Source organism: Balaenoptera acutorostrata, chromosome 12, assembly GCF_949987535.1.
Source record: "Balaenoptera acutorostrata chromosome 12, mBalAcu1.1, whole genome shotgun sequence".
Classification (NCBI taxonomy): domain Eukaryota; kingdom Metazoa; phylum Chordata; class Mammalia; order Artiodactyla; family Balaenopteridae; genus Balaenoptera; species Balaenoptera acutorostrata.
The window spans coordinates 15,597,602-15,622,292 of NC_080075.1; the positions used below are offsets into that span (position 1 = coordinate 15,597,602).

Below are 24,691 nucleotides of genomic sequence, written 5' to 3' on the forward strand. Positions count from 1 at the left end.
CTTCCTATAAAGATGGATCCTTTCCAAATTCAGTATTTATAGTGCACCCACTTTACTTTTTTAATTAAAAAACTTTTTAAAAATTGAAATAGAGTTGATTTTCAATGTCACGCTAGTTTCAGGTGTACAGCACAGTGATTCAATTATATATATAATATATATCTGAATGTAGATATTCTTTTTCGGATAGTTTTCCATTATAGGTTATTACAAGATATTAAAAATAGTTCCCTGTTGCTATACAGTAGGTCCTTGTTTATTTTTATGGTGCACCCACTTTAGGCAATGAGCTACATTAAGGGGAATGATTTTAAGTTTAAGCTTGCTGGAGCTTAAACTCTCTGAATAGGTATTTAATCTAGAAATTGGGTCCACACCTTAAATACAAATGCGCACACAGGTATGCCAGTTCTTTCATCGGCCTTGTCGCTGGGGCCTCCCCGGCCCCTCCAACCCCAACCAGGCCTCCGCCGCAGGCATCACCATCCCATGGGGGCGCCGCAGCCAAAACTACTGGCCAATTTGGGGTCACAGATCCCGGTGCTCGCCGGCTGCGATGCACGTATGTTAACAGAGATCTCAGTCCATCGAGACACTCAGCCAGAGAGGGTGGGGACTCCGGACAGAAACTTTCTCGGTGGGGAAAACAGGAAAGCAACTTGCCTCAGGTCATCCAGCGAGACCACAACCGAGGTGTCCGGTCTGCCAGTAGGGAGTCTCTCTCTGTTCTGCAACTCTCAGCCTTGTCTCGCCCCAGGGCGACCATTTCCACCCCACATCCCTTCTCCTCGGACCCCCGGGGCTCGCCGGCGGAGTCCCCGAGTTCCCAGAGCTTTCGCGATTGGGATGCCTCAGCCCCTCCGGGCCTCCTCTGTGCATGCGCACGGCCCTCCGCGCCGCCAGAGACGTGAGTACGACGAGCCGCGAGGGTCAATCTCCGCCAGAGACTTGGCTTCTGGCCGAAAAGGGCCTGGCTGAGCAGTGGCCGAAGTTGGTTCTGCCTTCCGGGTGCGAGGATAAGCTAACTGGGCAGAGCCGCGGCCGCAGAGCCCGGGCGCAGTCGGAGCGGACGGGTTCCGACGCCAGCGCGATGTGGCTGTTGCTGCTGCCGCTGGCTGCGCTGCTGCTGGCCGTCCTCGGCAAAGTTTGCAAGGGGTTGTTCTCCGGCAGCTCCCCGAACCCCTTCTCCGAGGATGTCAAGCGGCCACCCGCGCCCCTGGTGACCGACAAGGAGGCCAGGAAGAAGGTTCTCAAGCAAGGTGAGCGGGAGGGACCCCGGGGTCCGAGGCTGCGCCCGGGCATCCTCGCGGGTTAGCGTTCCCCAGATGCAGAGCGATGGGAGGGCTTCTTTGCACGTGGAGGCACCCGCTTTAGAGTCCGCCACTGGCGAGAGCCTTGGTCCCCGCAGGCCCGGGGAATCGTGGCCACACGGGCGCGGGCATCGTCCTCGGCGAGCCAAGTTTTTGGCATAGCAACGCTCAGGCCCTGCCACTTAGTATAGCGGTGGCTAGCCGGATAAACAGGAGGAGACCTTTCCCCTACTTTGCTTTAAGACCTTAACGTTTTCACTTATCTTCCCCATGGGTTCAGGGACTTGGGAGAGCTGCACAGAAACCTTTATAGGAGATTGCATTTGGCCCATCAAGTGATTTGACTGGTTATGCCTGCTCCCGTCTCTTGTGGTTGAAACGAGGCTCAACAGGATGCCTCAGGCTCAGAGCTGCTCTTCCATTGACCTGCACTGTCATCTTTAAAAAGTATTTGTGAGTTTCTTCTAAGGTTTAAAGAAAGAGTTCTGATGCTTAAAAAAGAAAAAAAGAAGAAAAAAAAAAGAATAACCTGTAAAAAGAATAACCTGTTGATATCCGAGATCTCTCTCACCTGTTCACTTGTAAATTTTAGTATTATGTGCAACAAGTCTTGCTACACAGTTGGAGACAGTATTGTTCTAAGTGGAAGACCTATTAGTTTGAACTTCTGAGATCAGAGTTTTAATTGGACTCTGTCACTAATTTGCTGTGAAACCATTAGCAAGTCACTCCATTTATCTGGATTGGTCTAAAAATGAGATGACTAGTTTAACTGTGTTTCAAACCAGGTTGTGATCTCTTAGTGGGTCATGAAATCAATTTAATGGGTTGCAACTAACATTTTAAATGGCAGTAGAATGGAAAATATCAGAGTGCATAATACATGGTTCTGGCAAGTATTGTGAAACTTCTGTTTCAGATATTTATATTATATACTAACATATGTTCTGGGATGTGAATATGAAATATATTTTTCACTATAGGTCTTTCTAAAAACGTTTGAAAAGTTGAAAGTTTACTGAGTTCTCTAGCAGCTTGAAAAATTCCAAATCTCAGTTCTTCAGGAGTGATCTTTTTTTTAAAAAAATAAATAAATTTATTTATTTATTTATGGTTGTGTTAGGTCTTCGTTGTGGTGCGTGGGCTTCTCATTGTGGCGGCTTCTCTTGTGGAGCACAGCCTCTAGGTGTGCGGGCTTCAGTAGTTGTGGCACGTGGGCTCAGTAGTTGTGGCTCGTGGGCTCTAGAGCGCAGGCTCAGTACTTGTGGAGCACAGGCCTGGTTGCTCCGCAGTGTGTGGGATCTTCCCGGACCAGGGGTTGAACCCGTGTTCCCTGCATTGGCAGGTGGATTCTTAACCCTTGCGCCACCAGGGAAGTCCCTTTAGGAGTGATCTTGAAAGAACAGATCTTGTGTAGGAAGTGCCCATACAGCACCACAGGCTGTCCAGTTTTGTCTTGTTTAGGTGCTTCCTCCTCAACCCCACCTCCACGATTTCTCAGAGCAGCTCTGTCCTGCCTCTGCATCAGGATGTTGAAGAACCATCATCCGACTGGGCTGCTCCACTGCTAACTGCAGACCCTGCATTTTCCAAAGATAACCTGCTTGTGAATGGACCGGTCCATGAGCCAGCAGCCTGCACTGGCCCCCGTCCCCCTCCTCCTTGTTTTCTTTCTTCCCTAGCTCGCTCTCTGTTTGCACTTAGGTTTCTCAGCCTGTACTGCTGTCAGCATTGTTCTGTTCCTATGATAGTTTGTGGATTTTTTACTCTCTTTGCAAGTAGGAAAAATCCCCAGCTACATAGTGGCTTTGCTTAAATCTGTTCAGATCAAACCACATTGCTTTGTTTAACCCGCCTGGCTGGTCCTGAATATCTCCCAGGTAAAACGTTTGGGACATTTTAGTCAGGAGCTCCTTGCCAAACTGCTCTAGAGTTTTCTGGCGTTGTACAAGCTAGAGAATTCTGCGTTGGTTTCCACATCACTGCCCTTTCACTGCCCCCCCCCCGCCCCAAGAAGCCCCCACCTCCATCTCCTCCATCTGCTGCAGCTTTCTCAGCCAGTCGAGTGCCAGAGAAGCTGGATGTGGTGGTGATAGGCAGTGGCTTTGGGGGCCTGGCGGCAGCTGCGATCCTGACCAAAGCTGGCAAGCGAGTTCTGGTGCTGGAACAACATACCAAGGCGGGAGGCTGTTGTCATACCTTTGGACAGCATGGCCTTGAATTTGACACGGGTAAGGCTTCTGTGGAAAAGCGCTGGGAGCAGGAGGTTTGGAGCAGCCATGGTGGGACGATCCTGGGCATTTCTGTGATTTTGGAGGCCCCGTCTTCTCCCTGGGCACCGCTTTCCTTGTCTGACAGCTGTACCCGCTGGCAGCTGAACTGGGCAGGGATTTGGTGGTTTCTGCTGCAACTCCCCTCTACAGAAAGGGTGGGTACCCCCTCTGGGCACAGACTCAGCCCTGCAGGACAACCTCTTTCACCTTGCTTCCTTGTTGGAGCTTTTCCAGGGCTCAATCCCCATATCCCTATGACACTTTGTTTTTCTGTCTCCCAACAGGAATCCATTATATCGGGCGCATGCAGGAGGGCAGCTTTGGCCGTTTTATCTTGGACCAGATCACTGAGGGGCAGTTGGACTGGGCTCCCACGGCCTCTCCCTTTGACATCATGGTACTAGAAGGGCCCAATGGCCGAAAGGAGTTTCCCATGTACAGTGGGGAGAAAGCCTACATACAGGGCCTCAAGGAGAAGTTTCCCCAGGAAGAAGCTGCCATCGACAAGTATATAAGGCTGGTTAAGGTAACACGGACATGCTGAGGACCCCCTGCTTATTCCCAACAAGGCTGACCTTCCTCATTAGCGGAGTGACGGGTAAGGGAGGCAGGAAGGAGGAACAGGCCTGTCTGTCTGGAACTCAGCCTCCACCGGAGTTGGCCTCTGTGCCCCAGTGGGCCCTCTGTCTCTGGAGCCTGGGCTCCGCAGCTGCCACTCTCACTCTGGCCTCTGGGGGGCGCTCAGCTCTCTTCCCTGACCACGCTGGCCTCCCTGTGGTCATATCACCACTCTTTTTCACTTCATCTGATTGGGATTATTCAAAAGGAATTTGGGCTGGAAACTGAGAAGCAAAAAAGGACTCACTTGAGGGTAGAATGGGAAAAATTCACAGGGTACGGAGTTTTTTGTTTTTTTGTTTATAAATTTATTTACTTTTTTATATTTGGCTGCTTTGGGTCTTCATTGCTGTGCACGGGCTTTCTCTAGTTGCAGCGAGTTGGGGCTACTCATTGCAGTGTGCAGGCTTCTCATTGCAGTGGCTTCTCTCATTGCGGAGCACGGGCTCCACGCAAGTGGGCTTCAGTAGTTGTGGCATGCGGGCTCAGTAGTTGTGGCGCCCGGGCTTAGTTGCTCCGTGGCATGTGGGATCTTCCCGGACCAGGGATCGAACCCGCATCCCCTGCATTGGCAGGTGGATTCTTAACCACTTTGCCACCAGGGAAGTCCCAAGTACAGAGTTTTAAAATCCAAATTCAGCCAAGTTCAGCCAGGGCTAAGTGTTGCTGGGCCCTCGGGCTATGCAGGCTGTTGGAAAGGTGAGTCAGGAGATGAGACCTGTTCCTCCCTGCTCATTCCCTTCCCCAGGTGGTATCCAGAGGAGTCATTCATGCCATCTTGTTGAAGATCCTCCCGCTGCCCATGGTTCAGGCCCTCAACAAGTGTGGGCTGCTCACCCGTTTCTCTCCGTTCCTCCATGCATCCACCCAGAGCCTGGCCGAGGTCCTGCGGGAGCTGCCAGCCTCCCCGGAGCTCCAGGCCGTGCTCAGCTACATCTTCCCCACTTATGGTGGGTACTGGCCTCGGGCCCCAAGCAGCTCCTGGCTGTCAGTCTTTCTTCCTGAGCCTGCTTGGCTGACTGAAATGGAATAGCACACACCCCAGGCCCTCTGGAGCTTATGGAGGAGATGTCTGTCCACCTCCCTGCTGGACACACTGATAAAAATTCCCTTCACCCACGCCCTGGATGACTTTCCTTTCCAACCAACACTGTCCTCCCTGGCAGCATGGCAGTTTGCAGGGAGGACATTCCCACTGGCCCCAAGACCTGTAAGGTTCCCCGTTCCCCACATTTGGATGGAAACAGGCCCTCTGGCTGCCCTGAGCCCTGGGGATCACTTGGATCCTGGGATGCATAGACTCAGGCTGCGTGTTTTCTTTTTTTTTTTGGCCATGCCTCACGGCTTGCGGGATCTTAGTTCCCCAACCAGGGATTGAACCCGGGCCCCTGGCAGTGAAAGCACCGAGTCCTAACCCACTGGACTGCCAGGGAATTCCCAAAGGCTGTGTGTTTTCTGATGGGAACCCGTGTTCCTTTCTGAACGAAGGTGCCGCTGCCCCTCCTGCCTCATCACCCCTTCCTTCCTTCTGTAGGTGTGACCGCCAGCCGCACCACTTTTGCCATGCATGCTCTGCTGGTTGACCACTACATAAAAGGGGCCTTTTATCCCCGAGGGGGTTCCAGTGAAATCGCTTTCCACACCATCCCTGTGATTCAGCGGGCCGGGGGTGCTGTCTTGACGAGGGCCCCTGTGCAGAGCATCTTGCTGGACTCAGCTGGGAAAGCCTGTGGTAAGAGCCCTGCAGTGTCTTCACAGTCCCTGGCCGGGGTGGGAGAGACCTGGGGTCTCTGGGTGCAGAGCAAAGAAAGCACTGAGGGCAGAAGGTGTAGAAGAACTGACCTCCAAGTTGGGGGTTGAAGGCTGGAATCTGCCCCAAGCTGGAGCTGCCCGGGGATAGTGATTGGCCTGGAAGCAAAAAGGATGCGGAAAGGATAAAGGGTGGCATGGTTCCCAGAGAACAGTATTTCATCATTTATTCAATAGATAAAAATAGTTATCTGGTAATCTAGGACCTCCTGAGTGTAGGGGCTGTGTCTTTTTAATCTTTATGTCTATAGACTTTAGCACATAATAGAGCCCAGTAAGTGTTTGTTCAGTGACTGATGGAGGGAGTACGTAACCTGGGTGCTTGTAGGGTGGTGTGGAGGCCGGCAGGATGCCCTGCCTTCAATCTGTAAATGGCAGAGTGGGACCCAGACTCTACCCCGGCTCAGGTGTTTGCTGTCACCTGCACAGAGAGTCAAAATCCCACCGTGGATGAACTCTGTGAGGAGAGGCTCTATGCAAGGAAGGACTCTGGTACACAGAACAGGCCATCCAGGCTGCGGGTGCTTCAGAAGCATCAGCTAAGGGGGCAGAGAGAGGCCTGGGGAAAATAGAGCTGGTGTGACAGTAAATTCACCAGAGGAGTCTTTCAAGGAGGAGGTGGTGAGTGGGTAGCCCAGGGCACGCAAAAATCAAGGGAGAAAAGGCCGTCAGCGGTCTCCAAGGACATATGTGTAGAAGAGACTGGGAAGTTCCCGGTGGTGAGAGAAGGGTGGCTGTCCGATGTGTGAGACTTTGTCTCATGTTCATGAGCAAGTTCTCCTTCCAGCCGTCAGGGGGTCTGTGAACCAAGGTGGGTTTATCAGTTCAATTAAATTCAGTTGCAGATACGTTTGTTTGTGTTTTTCACGTGCTAGGTGATAAAAGATAAGTAAATCCTGATCTCTAACTCAAGAAGTTTCCAGTCTCACAGGGAAGATGACTGTGATATAATTAAAGTGCCACATAGAGGCAGGCACCAAGGATGGAGGTGGCATAGAGGATGGTGGAACAGGGAAGGCCTCAGAGGGAGGTCATGAAGGGTAAAATGAAGCTAGCCAGAGGGGAGGGGTGGTTATTCCAGGCAGGGGGAACAGAATGTGCAGAGGCGCAGAGGTATGAAAGAGCTGAGTATTTTTAGGCATCTGAAAATATTAGGTGGAATCATAAGAGACTGCCACATTTATAGGTTAAAAAAATGGTTGACTATCAGCTATTTCATACAGTCCTGCCTAATAGTTTAGTGAGAATGGCCAGAGACGAGGCTGGACGCACGAAAGGGACCACATCAGGGAAGGCTGAGACAAGACCTTGGAATTTAAGTAGAGGTTAGGTGTCACTGGAGGATTTTAAAAAGAGCGTGTTGGAACGGGAACTCTGGCAGCTGTGAAGAAGGGTCTAGGATTCCAGTGAAGGCCTTCAGCCCATGGGCTCTTTCGGGGTTCGTGTGAAGGTTGGTGGGTTGCTCAAGAGAAGAGCGCCCACGCAGGGTGGGGAGAGAGGTAGGAAGCCAGTGCAGGGACCGTGAGCCAAGAGGGCAGTGCTTCAGGATGGTTCCCTTACTTTGCAGTTTGGCCTGGGGCCTGCCCGCTCGAGGTCAATGTGGGAGAGATCTGGGGGGTGGGGAATAGGGACCTTTCTCATCCTCCTGGAGCTTACAGAACCTCAGCCAAGCTCTTGTGCCTGCAGGTGTCACTGTGAAGGAGGGTCAGGAGCTGGTGAACATCTATTGCCCCATCGTGATCTCCAACGCAGGATTATTCAATACCTATGAGTACTTGTTGCCAGAGAAGGCCCGCTGTCTGCCAGGTAAACTACTGGGCTGCGTCACTGTCCTCCAAGGGCCCCAGGCCTGCCCTCTGCAACCAGCTGGCTCAGCCTTGCTGGTGCTTCCCCCAGCGTTGCGCTGCCCTTTGACCCTCCATAGGCAGAGAAGGTGAGCACACCGGTTTCTAACATCCGTTCCCAGCAGGCCTCTGTTTAGGGGGTGGGATCAACTTCCTTTGTATCACATCCTCCCCAAAGACCCTTTGGTCCTTATCTCTCATTTCATTCTTGGCATATTTACTCCCTTTCCCCTTATCACCTCAACCATATTTCCCTTTCCTCTTTCAAGTCTCCAGTCCTAGTTGCCCATTTCCAGTTTCCCTAGATCTTAGATCATCTCTCTGATAATCAGTGATGGTGGGTTGAGTCCTCAAGGAACGTTTCTTGGATTTTCACTGAGTTTGCCATATGAATCCTGCTTCCTTCCTTAATTTCTCACTTATTTTGAGTGGGGAAGCCTGATCTGACATTGTTGGTAAGGGAAGCTAAGGCTGGCGTGGAGAAGAAGGAAGGTCTTGATAATATTGTTGTGGGCCTTATTTTCCTGCCTCTTTAGGAAGCAGCTCCGTATTGGTGCTGAGGCTGCAGGAGTATCCTGTGCTGCTTGAGCCCTGAACTCAAAATAAGCCTCAGTCTAGTCGTCTCCACTGATAGGCCGTGTCCAAAAATAAAAGCCTGTTTTTTGTCCTTGCCTTTTATACTCAGCCACTGGGTAGAGAGCTTGTCATCCTAATGTTGATGGCTGGGGAAACAGAGGCACACAGGTGAATAACTGCCCAAGGCCACCCAGCTGGAGGTGGCCGAGCTGAGAGGAGAAGGCTGGTGTGTCTGACTCCTAAGCCTGGGCTCCTGGCCCCCTCTGGGCTGGGAAGCATGGGGCTTCCAGAGAGAAGGCCTCACTCGAAGGGGCAGGAGAGCAGGTCGGCCCACAAGGAACAGAGTGGCTGAGCCAAGGTTAGCTGGGACGCCACCATTTGGAAAGGTAGCTGGCAGCTCCCGATGTGATTGAGGGGAGGAGGCCGCTGGCTGGGAGGGGACCAGCGATCCGGGAGGGAAGGAGTGGCATCTGCGTAAAGGCCTCTGGCTGGGGTGGGAGGTGGGGAGTAGGGAGCCGCTCACGATGAGTTTGGGGTGGACTTCACTGGTGCCCGGGGAGGAGCCCAGAGAGCAGTGGAAAGAGCGCTCCGCCCCGGAGAGCGGGCCCAGGGAGGTGGGTTCAGTAGAGAAGTGAGGCCTTGGATTTCCTGGTGGGGGAGAGGGTGGGTGGCCGTCATGACTGTCTCTGAGGTACAGGGCATGTGCTCCCGGGAACTGGCCTCCTCAGCCCTTTGCCTCGCTTAGCTGGGCCTCGGCCGGCATCTGCTGCCAGCAGGGGCCTTCCCTCTCTCAGGCCGGGTTAGCTGAGTGGGGTGGGGCAGAGACTGCCCAGTGGCCTTTGGTACTTCGTGCCTCCCTCTCTCCCAGGACCTCTGAACCCTGACACTGTCCCCTGATGGGCCCAGTGTTCCCCCGGGCCCGCCTTCTCTCCAGGCAGCCATGCCACAGACTTAGCTGCTGAGCTTGCCTCCCTTCACTGGCGGAAGCAGCTTCCACTGCTCTTACGTATCTCAGCCCTGAAGACAGTCTCATGTGCCAGCCCCTACCTGCCTGAAGGACCAGCTGCCTCTCTCAAGCGGGAGCTGGATGAATCCCAGTTTGAGAGCATTTCAGACAGTGGCAGCAGTGATGCTTAACTCAGAGACCCCAGGTGCTGGGATTCCTTCGTTTCCAGCTGTTTGGGGGTAGAGATTCTCACAGTTCTGTCTCCCTCTCAGAGATGGGAACGGGATATCTGGTGGCCTTGGGGACAGGCAGTGCTAGTTGGGGTCGAGGGTGGAGGTGGGGTGGTCAGGCAGAGGGAGGCTTTGTGAATAGGAGCGCCTTTCTTAAATTCCAGGGCTGAGCTTTGAGGAGGTTACTGGGGGTAGTTTGGAGAGGTGTTTTGAGTAGGGAAGACTAGTTTGACAAAATCGGTAGGGGAGCTAAGGCTGGTGTGGAGAAGCAGGGCTTGGTCTCATCGTTGTGTGCCTGATTTGAGACCCAAGGTTCTATTTTTCTGCCAGGTGGGTGGCTCCTGGACCCCTTCCTTCTAGCTGGGGAAAGGGACAGAAGGGGCTGGGTGGAGGTAATGGCTGTGCTAAGGGGCTTCTGAAGACCTGGGGGCATCACTCCTGGGCCCCTGGTTCTCTCCGAGCCCACCCTGCCCCACCTGGAAAGGGGGTGCCCGCAGCTGTGGTTCCCCAACGATGCTGGGACCCAGGGGAGAAGGTGCTCCTGATTTTCCAGGGCAACTACTACTCCTCACCACATCCCCTGCCCCCCTCGGCGCTCCCACAGCTGGGCAGCTGGGTGTCTGGAAGTCTCATGCCCGTTGTCCTGCTGTAATTGTTACAACGCCCCCTTCACTCTCAGAAGTGGCCTGTTCTGCATGATAAGTTTTATGGTCACCCTACCCGTAGCAGTCAGGTCTTTGCAGCCTCTAATAGGAGAGCCAGCTTCTTCAGGAAAGTGGACCGGGGACAGGCATCACGTCCGATTCCTTGCAGTGTCCCCAAGGCCTCGCAGAAGATCCAGCGCATTTCAGGTCCTCAACAAATATTTGTTACATGAATTAAGCAGAGCAGCCAGTGGCGACTTATCCCTCAGGCAGGGGCTGGCAATGGTCCCGGGAATGGGAACAAAGGATAAGACTCTGTGGAAGCAATTTCAAGAAAACTGGTCTGGGCTCAGCTGTTGAGAGGTGGGAATGCCCAGTGGCTTCGGTCCAGGGGACATCCAAAGGCTCCCACGGTGACTGCTGCCTTCCTCCTCAGTGCTATTCTTCCCTCCTCCCCAGATGAACCCTGAAATGCCAAGTGCCAGTGATGCCATTTCACATCTGTTCATCTGCATCACTTACCATTTTAAGGCCTTGTGCTGACTGTTCAGCACAGGAGGAATTATGCATATTCAGTCATTAGATGCTTTGTATTCAACTTAATACCGAAGCCAAGGCTTACAACCAAACACTGTTCCTAGCTGTGGTCTTTGTAGTGCAGAGCCCCGTCATCCGCTCCTAACTGAGACATTAAGGGGACGATGGGAGGCAGTGAGCGGCTCAGAGAGCCGGGCGTCACTCACTGCTCCTCCAGGCGCTCAGAGCAGAAGTCTGAGGCCGTGGCCTTCACAGGCAGGAGACCGAAGAGCAGGCCCCTGCCAGGTCGAGTTGTCCAAACGTCTGAGGCTGCAGATGAGGTGAGCGGGCGTCCGCAGCTTCCCGGGGCAGGGGCAGCAGTTGGTGGCCTTGTTCACGCGGCCCTGCCGCCTGTCTGCAGGTGTGAAGCGGCAGCTGGGGATGGTGCGGCCCGGCTTGAGCATGTTCTCTGTCTTCATCTGCCTCCGAGGCACCAAGAAGGACCTGGGGCTGCCGTCTACCAACTACTACATTTATTTTGACACAGACATGGACACGGCGTAAGGCGTGGGTGTGCGTGTGTGGGGAGGGTGTCCTCCCCTGATGCTGGGGGAGCAGCAGCAGGATGCAGGATGGGAGGAAATGGGCAAGAATCTACTCCCGAAGGGCTTCTCCCTACCTAGGCTGTGCCTTGGCTTCATCCCTTCGGGGGTCCCTGGGGGTGCCCTGCCCTCGGGGCGGTGCTGGTGGCTGCGGGGAACAAGGCCGGGACCGACAGCCCCTCTCCTCCCCCAGAATGGAGCACTACCTCTCTCTGCCTGCGGACAAGGCTGTAGAGCACATGCCCGTTCTCTTCATTGCTTTCCCGTCGGCCAAGGACCCGACGTGGGAGGACCGGTTTTCAGGTGGGGCTTGAGGTTCTGGGGTGGGGCCTTGGGCGGGGGAGGGGCAGCAGTAGTGACCCGGCCCTGCGTCCCCAGGCCGCTCCACAGGGGTCGTGCTGGTGCCCACCTCCTATGAGTGGTTCGAGGAGTGGCGGGACGAGCCCCGGGGAAAGCGGAGCAGCGGCTACGAGACCCTCAAGAGCTCCTTTGTTGAAGCCGCTCTGTCGGTCATCCTGAAGCTGTTCCCCCAGCTGGAGGGGAAGGTAGGAGGGCAGACTCCTGTGGCTGGAGCATCTCTACCCTTTCTTTGGGGCAGGGGAACGAGGCCCGGGCTGACTGAGCTCCAGGAAGGGATAGGGACCCCGTGCCGGCAGGCAGCTCGTGCGGGGGCAGGCAAGGAGGTGAGGGTCTCACAAGGTCCCACTCCCACTCTTCAGCTGCCTCTTTTGCCTCCTCAGGTGGACAGTGTGACTGGAGGGTCCCCGTTGACCAGTCAGTTCTACCTGGCAGCTCCCCGGGGGGCCTGCTACGGGGCTGACCATGACCTGGGCCGCCTGCATCCTGGTGCGATGGCCTCCATGAGGGCCCAGAGCCCCATCCCCAACCTCTACCTGACAGGTACACTGACTGCTGCATTTTGCCAGGACCTGAGACCCTGGGCTTCCCTGTCACCCAGAGTCCTCCATGCTTGTCCTCAGATCCTGCTGCCCCCTGCAGCCTCCCACAGCCTGAGCTGGCCTGCCTCGGCAGCTGTGGACCCTGGTCCTGGTCTGAAGCCATCTCTGGGTGGCCCTGGCCCAGGGGCCCTTGTCCAGCCCTGTCCCCGACTTGGGGGGGGCAGCGATGCCCACGGGCCTCTGCTTTTGTCTCCTAGGCCAGGATGTCTTCACCTGTGGGTTGATGGGAGCCCTGCAAGGGGCCCTGCTGTGCAGCAGCGCCATCCTGAAGCGGAACCTGTACTCAGACCTTCAGAAGCTTGGCGCAAGGGTCCAGGCACAGAAGAAGAAGAATTAGTTTGGTCAGGGATGAGTCAGAGGAAATCTGGCCAGTGCTCTGGCACAGCCCCTGACTTACCCATGTCTTTCTGCATTAGCTCCTCGATCACGTAAAGCACTCGTTTTTGATTTCTGAATAAGAGGTCCGACACACAAGTGTAGCATAGATAGTGCCTGTTTTTTTTTTTTTTTTGGCTGTGCTGCATGGCACGTGGGATCTTACCCCGACCAGGGATTGAAGTCCTGCCCTCTGCAATGGGAGTGCAGTCTTAACCACTGGACCATCAGGGAGGTGCCTAGATGGTGGTTCTTAAACTGAAGCTCTTCCAGCCAGGCAGGTGGTGATCTTCCATACCTTTTACAACATGCTGTCTCTATGAAAGGCCCAGCGTGGGCTACTGACTTGGGTGACTTTAATGGTTCATCATGCAGCGCTCTGCATCCCACACCCACACCTCCTAACTCTGAGCCATCAAACCAAATATTCTTTTGTCAGGTGGCTAGAACCCTTGAGAGTGCTGGTCGGCTGAAGCAGGGTGGTCCCATGGGCCCGAGGCGTCTCCTCCCATTCCCCCTTAGTGCCTCTCCGCGGGAGTTCTACGCAGTGGAGAGAGGGTGCCTGATGAGCATGGTTTGGGTTGTAGTTCCATAGGTTCAGAGGCTCCAGATCCCATTTTTCTCGTTCCACTGGCTTTCAGCGGGTGGGGAAACGCCTGTGATAGGGTCCATGTGGACGTGGGGGCAAGGAGCTGACAGGACGCATTAGTTAGCGAGGTGTATGTTACAGAACATCCAGTGCGCATGCAGCCAGGGCCTAGGCTCGTCTTCCTTATGATCGGGGTTAAATTGGGTTTTCACCATGCCAGCACCAAGATACCCTCCCAGACCTCAGGGCCTGAGCCTCAAGACTTAGCTTCCTAAAATACACAGCGAGACGGGCGTTCGCAGTCAGGGCAGAGGCCTGGAAAGACAACTTCACTGGGGTTGATGCAGGTGGAGAGAGCTTTCAAGCCAAGGGTACAGCAAAGGACAAGCTGAGAGGTAACGAGTGTATTATGACAAGAAGCCCAGCTACTCCCAACCTAGGACAAGGGATGCCTCGTGAGGAGGAGGAGCGAGGTTGGCAGTCAGTCAATCAGAACATGGAAAATTACAGAACGTGTGCAAAGCCTGGGAATGCGTTTCCAGTGTATTGGTACTTACATGGGGATCGGGTGGGAAGGTGAGTGAAGGCTAAAGGTTAAAAAAAAAAATGACCTTCCACTTACGTTAGGCCTTATTTTAATCAATTTCAATACAGTACTATTAAATTTATTAAGAGGGGGATTAAGAGGTACAATATAATCAGTAATACTGAAATAACTTTGTATGGTGACAGATGGTTACTAGACTTACTGTGATCAATTTGTAATGTATACAAATGTCGAATCACTATGTTGTATACCTGAAACTAATATAATGTTGTATATCGACTATGCTTTTTAAAAAAAAAGGAGAAAATTTAATTTAATGATTTTAGAGCTTTAACATTTGAAATTTATTTTGGTTTCTGTGCAGATACAAAACTACGTGGTGACGGCATTCATAAAAGCTAGGTAAAACATTATATATGGAAAAATACTTGTCATTAGACCAAATAGGCTTGCTTTTTTTTTTTTTTTTTTTTAATTTATTTGGCTGTGCCGGGTCTTAGTTGCAGCATGCAGGATCTTCATTGCCTCGTGTGGGATCTTTGTTGTGGCATGTGGGATCTTTAGTTGCAGCATGCTGGATCTTTTTAGTTGTGGCACGTGGGAACTTCAGTTGCGGCATGTGGGATCTAGTTCCCTAACCAGGGATCGAACCCAGGCCCCCTGCACTGGGAGCGCGGAGACTTAGCCACCGGACCACCAGGGAAGTCCCCAAATAAGCTTTAAAGAAATAAAATTAAGTGATTATCGTTAAGTTACAAGGTAGAAATACAAAACACTGCAAAACAGTAGTATCCTGCTAATTGGGTAAACAAAAAAAGAAGGGAAACAATTTCAACAATCAACCATTTATTGAACATGTTAGACTTCTGAATTAAAGGAATATCGACAAGTGTAAGGAAGCTGACTTTGTTGGCAGCTTGAAACACTATACAGCTCAGACCCAATGCCTTTACAGAGTTTCTAGATTGGGATATTTAGGAAATTCACACATGACTTAAGAAACTGAGGTGAGATTCAGCCTTGGTTCTGGATGTACGGTTCAATTAAACTTGAGAATCTCTTCCCAGGATTCTTTCTTAAGCAAGGCAATGCCAAACGCAACTGTCCCAGCAAGAGTTTTTAGAAAACAGCTGGCGTACAGGGTCTGGTGTATGGCATACTCTCTTCCCTGTTCAAATGATTCAGAACATGTGCAAAGCGTGCTAGCTTTCATCACACGTGCAGCATTACATAACAAGTTACCCTGCAAAAATGAGGGGCAGGCTTTTGAATTAAATGACATGAAATGGGAGAAGAAAATGAGAATCATTATCAGGAATTTTAGAGGTTTAGAGTTCTGTCACCAAAAGTTTCATTGAAAGCCATTATGTGAAAAGAAATGTCAGTGTGTACATAGCTAGTTGTCAGGTCTTTCTGAGTTATCTTAGCCTTTCTAGGTAGACGAGCCTTCCACTCCCCCCGAGTCCAGAGGTGGACTCTTCAAATAATTCTGAAGCACAGATTCCTCCAAATAGAAACCACCCTGCGACCAAAAGCTGGGGCCAGGAAAGGAAGCACAGAGCCGTCTGGATAGGGCACCTCTCATGCCCGCCCCCCCGCGCCCCCACCAGCTGGAGAGATCCTCCCCTCCCCCACCAGCTCACCCTCATCTGCACAATCTCTAGGAAAACATGCTTCAAAGAGTCTATCTTCAAAAAGACAACTACCCAGAAAACAACTTTTCCTTTGTTGTGGGAGATTTCTTTCAGTGCAATTTCTAAAGTGAAACTTAAATTCTATTGTACTCTTTCACACAAGAAACTATACTTCTCAGAGGCTCAAAAAGTGAAGCTATGCGAACTCTACAACAATACTTATGTGTCCACTTGGTGCCTGAAACCAACCTTTCTTTCTGCTCTCCTCCTTACTAGCAATATCCATCAATGAGGGGCAGCAAGCAGTAGCCAGAAAGAGCCGTGTGAGAGACCTCAGTTAAGTCACAGCCACATGTCCTGAACAAAGAACATGTTTCCTTTGCAAGAAGAAACTGAACTCAAGTCCCCGGGGACTGTCCCGTGTTAGGCAGATATGCAGATGGTGCCCTGGGTGCTCCTGGAAGGAGCTTCATTTTCTTGGGGAGACCAGACAGAGATGGCAGATACCGGCTGTCCTGTTTTGCTCAAGTTCCAAAATGTGTGAGTGGCATTATCAGGAGCTATTAACAGTAAAATGGAAAGAGTCAATCATGTGGGCCGGGGGAGTCAGGAAGGTGCATGGGCAAACGTGAGCTGGGCCCTGAAGAAACAGGTTTTGGGGAGGCAAGGGAAAGAAGATAAGGTGGGGGGGACGCGCCCTAACTGAGAAACAGCCACCAGAAGCCAGGGCCTGGAGGACGCAGCAAGGACGAAACGGCACAGAGGCCTGGATGGGCCCGACAAGAGGGGCCTTTGGCCCAGCGCGGATGCAGGGGAAGTCAGGCAGGACAGTGCCAGCCTGCGGAGTCCTGAACGCCAGGGTCCACGAACTTGATTCTCGAAGCCACGAGACAGACGCTTCAGATCACGGCAAGCACTCTGGAAAGATCACGGACAGCAGACCAATTAAGGTGGCTCTTGGGAAAAAAAAAAAATCTAGGAGAGAAGTGGAATGGGTGGCGGTGTGGGGCAGGGAAACAAGGAAAATGGGAAGACTGTAGCTGGAGATGGTTTTCTAAAAATGGATAGGACTTTCGTGACAAGACATAAAAACAGCACAAGTCTGCAGTTTGGAGTTGAGATGAATAAAGAGATCGGGCAGTTGAGAGGGGCAGCTTAATGGGCAGAAGAGAGAAACTCCGTTTCAGTGACAACAGGATGACCAAGCTGAACTATCCAGCACACGGCAGGACTGGGTTCTTTGGGAACTAGGCCACGGATGAAAACTTGGGAGTCACTCACTCAGAGGATAAAGAATGGATGAGTTTCTAAGGAGACAAAGGAAAAGACAAAGACAAAGACCTGTCTTTGAGGGCCTTCTCCTCCACCAGCACAGGATAAGACAAAGGAGTTCTCAGAAGCCAGGACAGAGACCAAAAGAGGGGAAGTTCGATTTGGACGGTCTAAGTGTCCAATTCTATCAGGGACAAGACTAAGCTTTGAGAACAAGCCACTGGATTTGGTGATCTGAACCTCTGGGAAAACATTATTAGCAGGAAGACAAGGACCGAAGTGACTTTGTAAAGGTTATGAGGAAGATGAATGGCAAGGGAATGGAAGCAACACTTTTTGGAGATGCTGAACAGCAGAATGGACCACAAATAGGATGGATGGGAGCAGGGGAATTTGGGCATGCACGAAGATGGAAGGAAAGGGGCTAGTGGAGACAGGAAGAAAGAGAAAACATTAGAGGGGAGGAAGAAAGGCAGGGAAAGGGGAGACAGAAAAGGGAATAAAATAACCATGTCTGAGGGGATAATGCCAAGAAGAGTCCTCATTCCTTACCTCTACAGATGTTACCTGCAGAGAATGAAAATTTCAACTCAAAAGTCACCGGCTGTTTTAAGCGAGGTGGAAGATACCATGACAAACAGGATGGCCCCTTCTTCCGCCAGACTTCTTCGATAGCCTAGAATTCATCCTATTCCTCTCACTTCCCACATTCTTTGCATTTCCCTGAGATCAGCTATTCTCTTTCAGGTTTTTTTTTTTGTTTTTTTGGGGTTTTTTTCCCAGAAACAAGTCTCTTTAGGCTCTTGATAATAGGGTAGCACAACTAGAACAGATTTAAATAAAACAATAACCTGATACACAACACTACCCTCAGTTACCTCAGGGGAACTCTGAGTTTCTTTCTTTCTTTTTTTTTTTAATATTTATTTATTTATTTGGCTGCACTGGGTCTGAGTTGCAGCATGCGGGATCTAGTTCCCCGACCAGGGATCGAACCCAGGCCCCCTGCATTGGGAGCGTGGAGTCTTAACCACTGGACCACCAGGGAAGTCCCCTGAGTTTCTTAAATTTTCATAACCCCTGACATGGGACAGAAGGAGAATTTTTACTAATTAGCATTGGCGTTTTATATCAGATAAGAGGACCATTAACTAGATTTAGTAAAGGAGGGAGTGTAGGCAGTTTGTAAATATGTCTATTTTAGGCAACAAAGGCAAAATAGAGTTTGTGGGAGACCTGTTTCATAAAAGTCCTTCGAAATTTTTAGACCCAAACCAAACAGTCCTTGCTTTCCTGCCCAAAGCATGAACTCACCCTACTTCAAAATGTTTCTGTAATGATGGTGAGTAGGGATGAACACAATGTTTCAATAACCATAACTGTGCTTTTTAAAACCTCTGTGATGGGCACAGTGGCTTTACAGCTTTCCTCCCAGAACCCCCAAGTTCAGTTTTCTGCTCAGTACAACTAAATGGAAGTGGCTTCACTTTGTCTTAAGTAATATGAAAATGTCAGAAGAACGTGAAGAGCTTGCACTAGGCAGGTTGGACTCGCAGGCAATAAAGCATGTTTTTCAGCTGCTGTTTTGGTTTGCTGCTGAAGCCTTTGAAGAGAACCGTGCTCAAAGGAGCCCTCTGCCCATCGGCACTCACCACCTTCGACATCTTTTGTAGGGCACATCTCCCCAAAGGGAGAGGCCCTGGGAGAGACGGACCACAACCTGCAGTTTTCTCCTAGGTCCACGAAGGTAAGTAGTGGCGAGTGCAATGCTGTTTTCAAGGGCTAACTTTACGACAGGGCCAAGACCCGAGGGAGGGCAGTCAGCAGCAGTCACCTGCCCGGGGCTGAGATCTCCCTTTGGTCACAGCGGGGCGCGCCCACATGCTTCCCTACTCACACTCAGAGGGGGACAGGCTGGAAGACACCAGCATAAATAATGGGAACACAGGAGGGCAAGTTCGCCAAAGTGCAGGTGCAAAAACCAAAGCAATCCCCTCTGCCTCTGCCAGCCCCGACTTGCCACCAAACCCTAGAGGAGGGGGTGTGTCCCTTAGGTCACAGTAGTTTTCTCTTCATTTTTCTTGATTTAGAAACAAATCAGCAGGGAGGACAAGGTTCTCAAGAACAGAAAAATCAAATCTGAAACAAGAGCAACACAATCTATTGGTAACATTCATCTTTTTCCAGAGGAATATACCTCACTGCTATGATTTTGGGGTGGGAGGTGGGGGGAGTTGCAGTTCAGGAGAAAAATTCAAAATTAAGACAAACTGACCCTCCACCATACAAACTTCAACTGATAAAACAAAAGCACATAAGATTATTTTAAAAGTCAGTTTCAAATAAAACATACACTAGAAAGATACATACTTGGTGGAGGGCATATGGGAATCTTGGCGTCGACTTTGCACCATCCTGTATTGTTTTGAATTGTTTACATGCACATTTTTTTTTTTTAATCAGAAAAAAAGTATAACAAAGGGGAAAAGAAATCCTTAAAGTCAATTATCTGGGAAGGTTCTAGGCCAGAGTTACATTGTGCAGCTGACCTACTGGGCTAGCTAACAAAGAGATTCTGAGCTGTGTGGCTTATTTTGTAACTGGTATGCGGACCGTGCTCCCTGTGGGAAGTTGGGCACCAACTACTCTTTACCAATGTCCTGGCTGTGGCTGTGCAGAGGGAGGGAGGGGGCATGCTGGCAGCAAGGCAGTGTGTCCCCATGCAGGCAGGCTGCCTCTGGGGTGCAAGGAGGGCTTTGCTTTCTGGCAGAGGCCTGGGCTGGCCGCACGCAGGAAGTCTATTTGCAGGGCTGATCTAGGGAGCTGGAAGCTCCCAGACCCTACATTTCTGGATTTGTGTGCTTTCGGGGCGTGTAGTCTAGTGCTTTACTACCCGGGGTGGAGTGTGCTTCCAGCAGCCTGTGGTGTCACCTGGAAACTCCCTGGAAATGAAGAAGCAGAGGCTCACCCCATACAGACTTTGCTCTTTTTTTTTAGCACAATTCCTAGGGTGACTCATATGCCTCTGAAAATTTGTGAAGTGCTGATGGAGTGTGAAAAGTACAGGCCGGGAGCCAAGGGAGTTGCCCTCAGGTCTTGATTTTGCCAGGAACTTGTAGTGGGAACTTAGGGGAAAAAATCATAATGTTTCTGGGCCTGAGCTTCCTCATCTGTTGAAGGGAGAAGCTGTTGCAGAGGCCTTGAGAATCTCTTCTAGCTCCAACATTGCAGACATGTTCATGTGGATGTCTATATGTTGTGGTCTGGAAAGGGCGGGGCAATGGCAACAGCACCCCCAGAATCAGCTGCTGCTGCCGCCATGTCAAACACAAGCCCACTGCTGGGCCCATCTGAGACTGCATATCCCTCCTTCCTTCCTTACCTTTTGGTCCAAACGCTGGTAGTCACTGGCCTTTGGCCGCCGTGTAACTTTGGATCTTTTTCCTTCCAGGACGAAAGCGATAATCTGGGGAAAGGAACAAGACAGCGATGAACAAGTGACTCTCTAAAGACATATTTCAGTCTCTGAAATCAGAGGTAATCACCTGGTGGCCCATTTATTAATGACACTGACAGTAAAAAGAGCAGGACATCCACAAAAAGGCCCTATTAACAACTGTAAGGAGGACAGGGCCTAGTTACATCAGAATCCTTTATACTGCTAAACAGGAAATGACAGATGCAGGAGGGCTCTTCTGGGCTCTAGCTTGTGGTGGTCTATATGATTTACTCAAGAGCACTTGGTGAAAAGAACCGCCAACTCCTCCCCAACTTAGCCTCCTCCAGGCTGAGTCATCCGCCCTCCTTTTATTTTAATATTAAGCAATAATTAATTTGCAGGTAAGATAATTACGTTATCTGCAAACCTACTCTTTCACCCCACACTTCGCTTCATCTTAACCTTACCACTCTCATTTCATACCTAAGGTTACTCTCCACGAGGAGCACTTGGATGTAGAATAAGGAACGTACCACTTTTTTTTTTTTTGTGGCTGTGTTGTGAGGCATGCAGGATCTTAGTTCCCTGACCAGGGATCAAACCCGTGCCCCCTGCAGTGAAAGTGCGGAGCCTTAAGCACTGGACTGCCAGGGAATTCCCAGGAATATACCACTTTTACTAAATGTCTTCCCTCATTTCTCACAGCCCTAGACCTTATGGCTATCATGAATTGAATCCTTCAATTTTAACCAGCCTACAGAAACTACTAAATTCTTAGGGCTCAATAAGAAATGAAATCATTTTGGGAAAAGAATCTGAAAATGAATATATATACATATAACTGAATCACTTTGCTGTACACCTGAAACTAACACGACATTGTAAATCAACTACACTTCAATTAAAAAAGAAAAAAGGAATGCAATCATTTTGTCCTTAGAGTGGTTACTAAGCAACACAACAAACCCTGCTGAAGTAAAAGATGAGTGTATCCATGCAATTTCTGGCCTTTCCTCTAATCAGAAACTCAACTGACTGCAGAATATAGTCCCTGGGCTCTCTGCTGTTGGTGTTGAAGACTATGTAACCATTCTTTCTGCCACTGCACATGGAAAACAAAAGCTTGGGAAAGGAAGCTAGAAATAATAAGACAGGAAGCACTGTCTTTTTGAGAGGGGAAACAGGAAGATAAGGGCTCTAACTACTTACAGACTGTCACATACCCAGGTCCTCTCAGGCTGTGATGGATTGTAAATTCCAAGATTACGGGAGGAGACCCTAATTTGGGTCAGAGCATAATAACGTCCTAAACTTGGCACCTGACGCAACAGCAGAAGGCACTCAGAGGAAACAGACATGAAAATACATGATTTCTAAAAGAAGAATAAAGGACCCTAGCAAGGTCTCAGAAAAAAATGAAGTTTGTTTTTAAATTCCTAGTGCTTACAGGCAGATGAGTGATGGATACCCACACACCAAGCTTTCAGGGTGGAGGAAATCCCATCCCTCCTCTTAAAGCAACTCTTGACTTACCTTCCGCTTATTGTGGTAGGCAATATAGAGGACAGCAACGAGAATGGCTGCTGTCACCAGATATGCAAAGAAGTGGCTGCTCTCTGCACTGGAACTTCCAAGATTATCCTTATAAAGGTCATCCTTCTCCCTACTCCAGGTATTCAAAACTGTGCTTTCACGGTTCTCACTGGAGGCGGGGCCAGGCATTTCTTTCTCGTCTTTGGGTGGTGCACCCTCTTCAGGCTCTGTATCCCCTTCTTCAGTCTCCTTGGGCTCCTCATCTTCAGGTGGTTCTAAAGACTTACCTTCTCCCTCCTGCTGGGTAGAAGAGGGGTCAGACTCTAGCAATCCTTTTTCCCCAGATTCAGTTCTGGAAGCCTGCAGAGCTTTGTCAGCTCGTGTGTTTAAATCAGGATTGGTTGGCTCCTTGTTATCAGAAGATGGGCTGGAGACCGACTTGGTGGACGGGTCTCTAGAGGAATTGCCAAGGCTGTCATTCTTGTGGTGCAGCTCGTATTCCGAATTGCCAGTGACGGCTTTCACGGTGTGCCGCTCGGGTTTCGAACTGCCGGGGACGGCTTTCGTGGTACTCTGACTCAGAGAGGGTCTGTCACTGTGTTCTTGCTCAGGCTGCGGGGTCAAGATGAACTGCCTGGAGTCTCTTGTAGAAGCCGGACCTGTCACCGGAGCGTGTGTTGGGGTGACTAGCTTAGAAGGGGACTGCCCGGAGCCTGAAATAGAGAAACCGTCTGGCTGAAGAGAGGCAGGCGGGGAGAAAGGAATCCTCAGTACGTTGCAACGGGCAAACAGGGGAAGGGGGTGATGGCGAGCGGAGAGGTGGCGAGGGTCGGGCAGGGAAGAAGTGAGGTCAGGTGGCGACCGGCCACGGTGAGTATGGTGGGCCTGGGGGCGAGAGTGGGATTAGTGGAGGCGGGTCGAGGAGTGGTGGGGGGTGGATGGTCTTACCCGCCGCTGCGACGCTCAGCAAGGCGAACACAACCCAAAACCTCATCCTGCACAGACTGCGCTTCCGCCCTCTACTGCTCTCGCGAGATCAGCGCGCGGGCTCAGCGCTCATGCCCCACCCCTTCCTGCGTACGTCTCCCGTAGCCATACCCGGGCGAGGGGCGGGGCTTGGGGAAAGATCTGGCTGTGTGTGGTTCAGCTGTTCTCTCCGCGATGTGATTTCTTTTCTTGCTGTCGGCGCCGTATTGTCCCCTGTGGAAGGCGTATCCACCTTTTTCTGGTTTCTTTGCTACATAGCAGCCGCTACAGACCGTTACTCCCCCTTTTCTTCTTTGCCCCCGTACTTACGAGACAATATAGGCAGAGCAGGAGCTCCCTGGCCCGCGGACGATCCCACGGGAGTGACGTCGCTGTGGCCCAGCGCCTCTTCGCCCCATCTTCTGCCTACAGTTCTACCTTCTCCTTCTCTCGTGGTTCTTTCCCTGCCGTACACAAATGTGTGGAAATCTGGAAACGGAAACCCACCCCATCACCTTTGTAGCGGGAGCCTTTGCAACCCTGCTCCCCTCTCTCCTGACCCCACGGAAACTGTGCCCTCCGAGGTCGCCAAAGATCTTTTCTAAAAAGTCCATCCTTTATATGTATTTGTATGGCAGATTCACTTTGCTGTACACCTGAAACTGGCACAATATTGTAAATCAATTTCAATTATACCCAATAAAAATTTAAAGAAAGGGATCTTCCCTGGTGGCACAGTGGTTAAGAATCCACCTGCCAATGCAGCGGATGCGGGTTCGAGCCCTGGTCCAAGATGATCCCACATGCCGCGGAGCAACTAAGCCCGTGTGCCACAACTACTGAGGCTGTGCTCTACAGCCCGTGAGCCACAACTACTGAGCCCGCGTTCCGCAACTACTGAAGCCTGCGCGCCTACAGCCCATGCTCCACAACAAGAGAAGCCACCGCAATGAGAAGCCCGTGCCCTGCAACGAAGAGTAGCCCCCGCTGGCTGCAACTAGAGAAAGCCCGCGTGCAGCAACGAAGACCCAAAACAGCCAAAAATAAATAAATAATAGATTAATTTATAAAAAGAAAAAAGAAAATGGCGGGGGATGAGACTGGAGCAGAGCCTCCAGCCAGATTAAGTATTAAATGATCTAGGTTCCCATTAACACAGGTTGAAATGTAATCCTACCAAAAAGGATTACAGCTGCCAGGAGATATAACACTCTTCTGCAGTCTGAGTACAATATTTGGGTTATGTGGCATGCAGTTCTAGTCAGGTGAATTTCTGAAGAATTTTAAGGACTAGTATATGATGTAAATATAGTTTTCAGGAACAAGTACTTTGTTTTGCTACTTTAAAACCTTTTAGTCCAGTGGTTAGGACTCAGCGCTTTCACTGCAGTGGCTGGGGTTCAATCCCTGGTTGGGGAAATAAGATCCCACAAGCCAAGGGGCGCGGCCAAAAATAAAAATAATAAAATTAAAATAATCTAAAAAAAACTCCTTTGATATGCTTCTCAATGTTTCTCTGTTGTAAGAGAATCTCTCACACACACCCTCATTACTAAGGAGAGAATAAGAATCAAAGAGAAGTGAGAAATCTTTTACAAATTAGTTCAGAACTGTGACTCTGGCTTAAGGAAGTGAACTGGTAAATGAATGTTTCTAAAATTCGCTCCACCTCCCCTAAATAAATACTTGACTAACATTAAAGGATTTGGCTTAGGACAAATGGTTACTAGACTTATCGTGGTGTATTTTGTAATGTATGCAAATGTCAAATCACTATGTAGTATACCTGAAACTAACAATATTGTCCATGAACCATATTTCAATTTTTAAAAAAGAAAAAAAAAAAAGGATATTGGCTTGGTACACTCGTGTGTGCGTTTGTGTGCGCTTGTGTCTGTGCATGTAGGTAGGGGAATGGCAAATTATTAAGCCTGACCTTGTGTCCATATTATTAGGCAGGAGAGAAAATAAGGGTCCAAATCATACAGAGTTTGTGGGCTATGTCCAGG

General features: G+C 50.5%; 2 protein-coding genes across 4 annotated transcripts; one reads left to right on the forward strand and one right to left on the reverse strand.

Annotated features, from left to right (window-relative positions):
* Positions 1-885: 885 nt before the first annotated feature.
* On the forward strand, positions 886-14,037 carry RETSAT (retinol saturase). Of its 2 annotated transcripts, XM_007175364.2 has the most exons (11): positions 902-1,259; positions 3,359-3,541; positions 3,868-4,109; positions 4,950-5,151; positions 5,736-5,933; positions 7,697-7,816; positions 11,188-11,326; positions 11,562-11,671; positions 11,747-11,913; positions 12,109-12,268; positions 12,525-14,037. In XM_007175364.2, the coding sequence occupies exons 1-11, from the start codon at positions 1,091-1,093 to the stop codon at positions 12,662-12,664; spliced, it is 1,830 nt and encodes a 609-aa protein (XP_007175426.1). In that variant the 5' UTR covers positions 902-1,090; the 3' UTR covers positions 12,665-14,037. The 2 variants fall into 2 exon arrangements, with proteins under 2 accessions (XP_057414404.1, XP_007175426.1); XM_057558421.1 differs by lacking the exon at positions 3,359-3,541 and having other exon boundaries at positions 886-1,259.
* A 381-nt stretch (positions 14,038-14,418) lies between these two features.
* TGOLN2 (trans-golgi network protein 2) lies at positions 14,419-22,738 on the reverse strand. 2 transcript variants are annotated; one of them, XM_057558427.1, is made up of 4 exons: positions 22,665-22,738; positions 21,717-22,429; positions 20,127-20,210; positions 14,419-14,555 (listed from the first exon to the last, which is right to left on the reverse strand). In XM_057558427.1, the coding sequence occupies exons 1-4, from the start codon at positions 22,708-22,710 to the stop codon at positions 14,520-14,522; spliced, it is 879 nt and encodes a 292-aa protein (XP_057414410.1). In that variant the 5' UTR covers positions 22,711-22,738; the 3' UTR covers positions 14,419-14,519. The 2 variants fall into 2 exon arrangements, with proteins under 2 accessions (XP_057414410.1, XP_007175425.2); XM_007175363.2 differs by lacking the exon at positions 14,419-14,555 and adding an exon at positions 14,668-18,883.
* Positions 22,739-24,691: the final 1,953 nt, after the last annotated feature.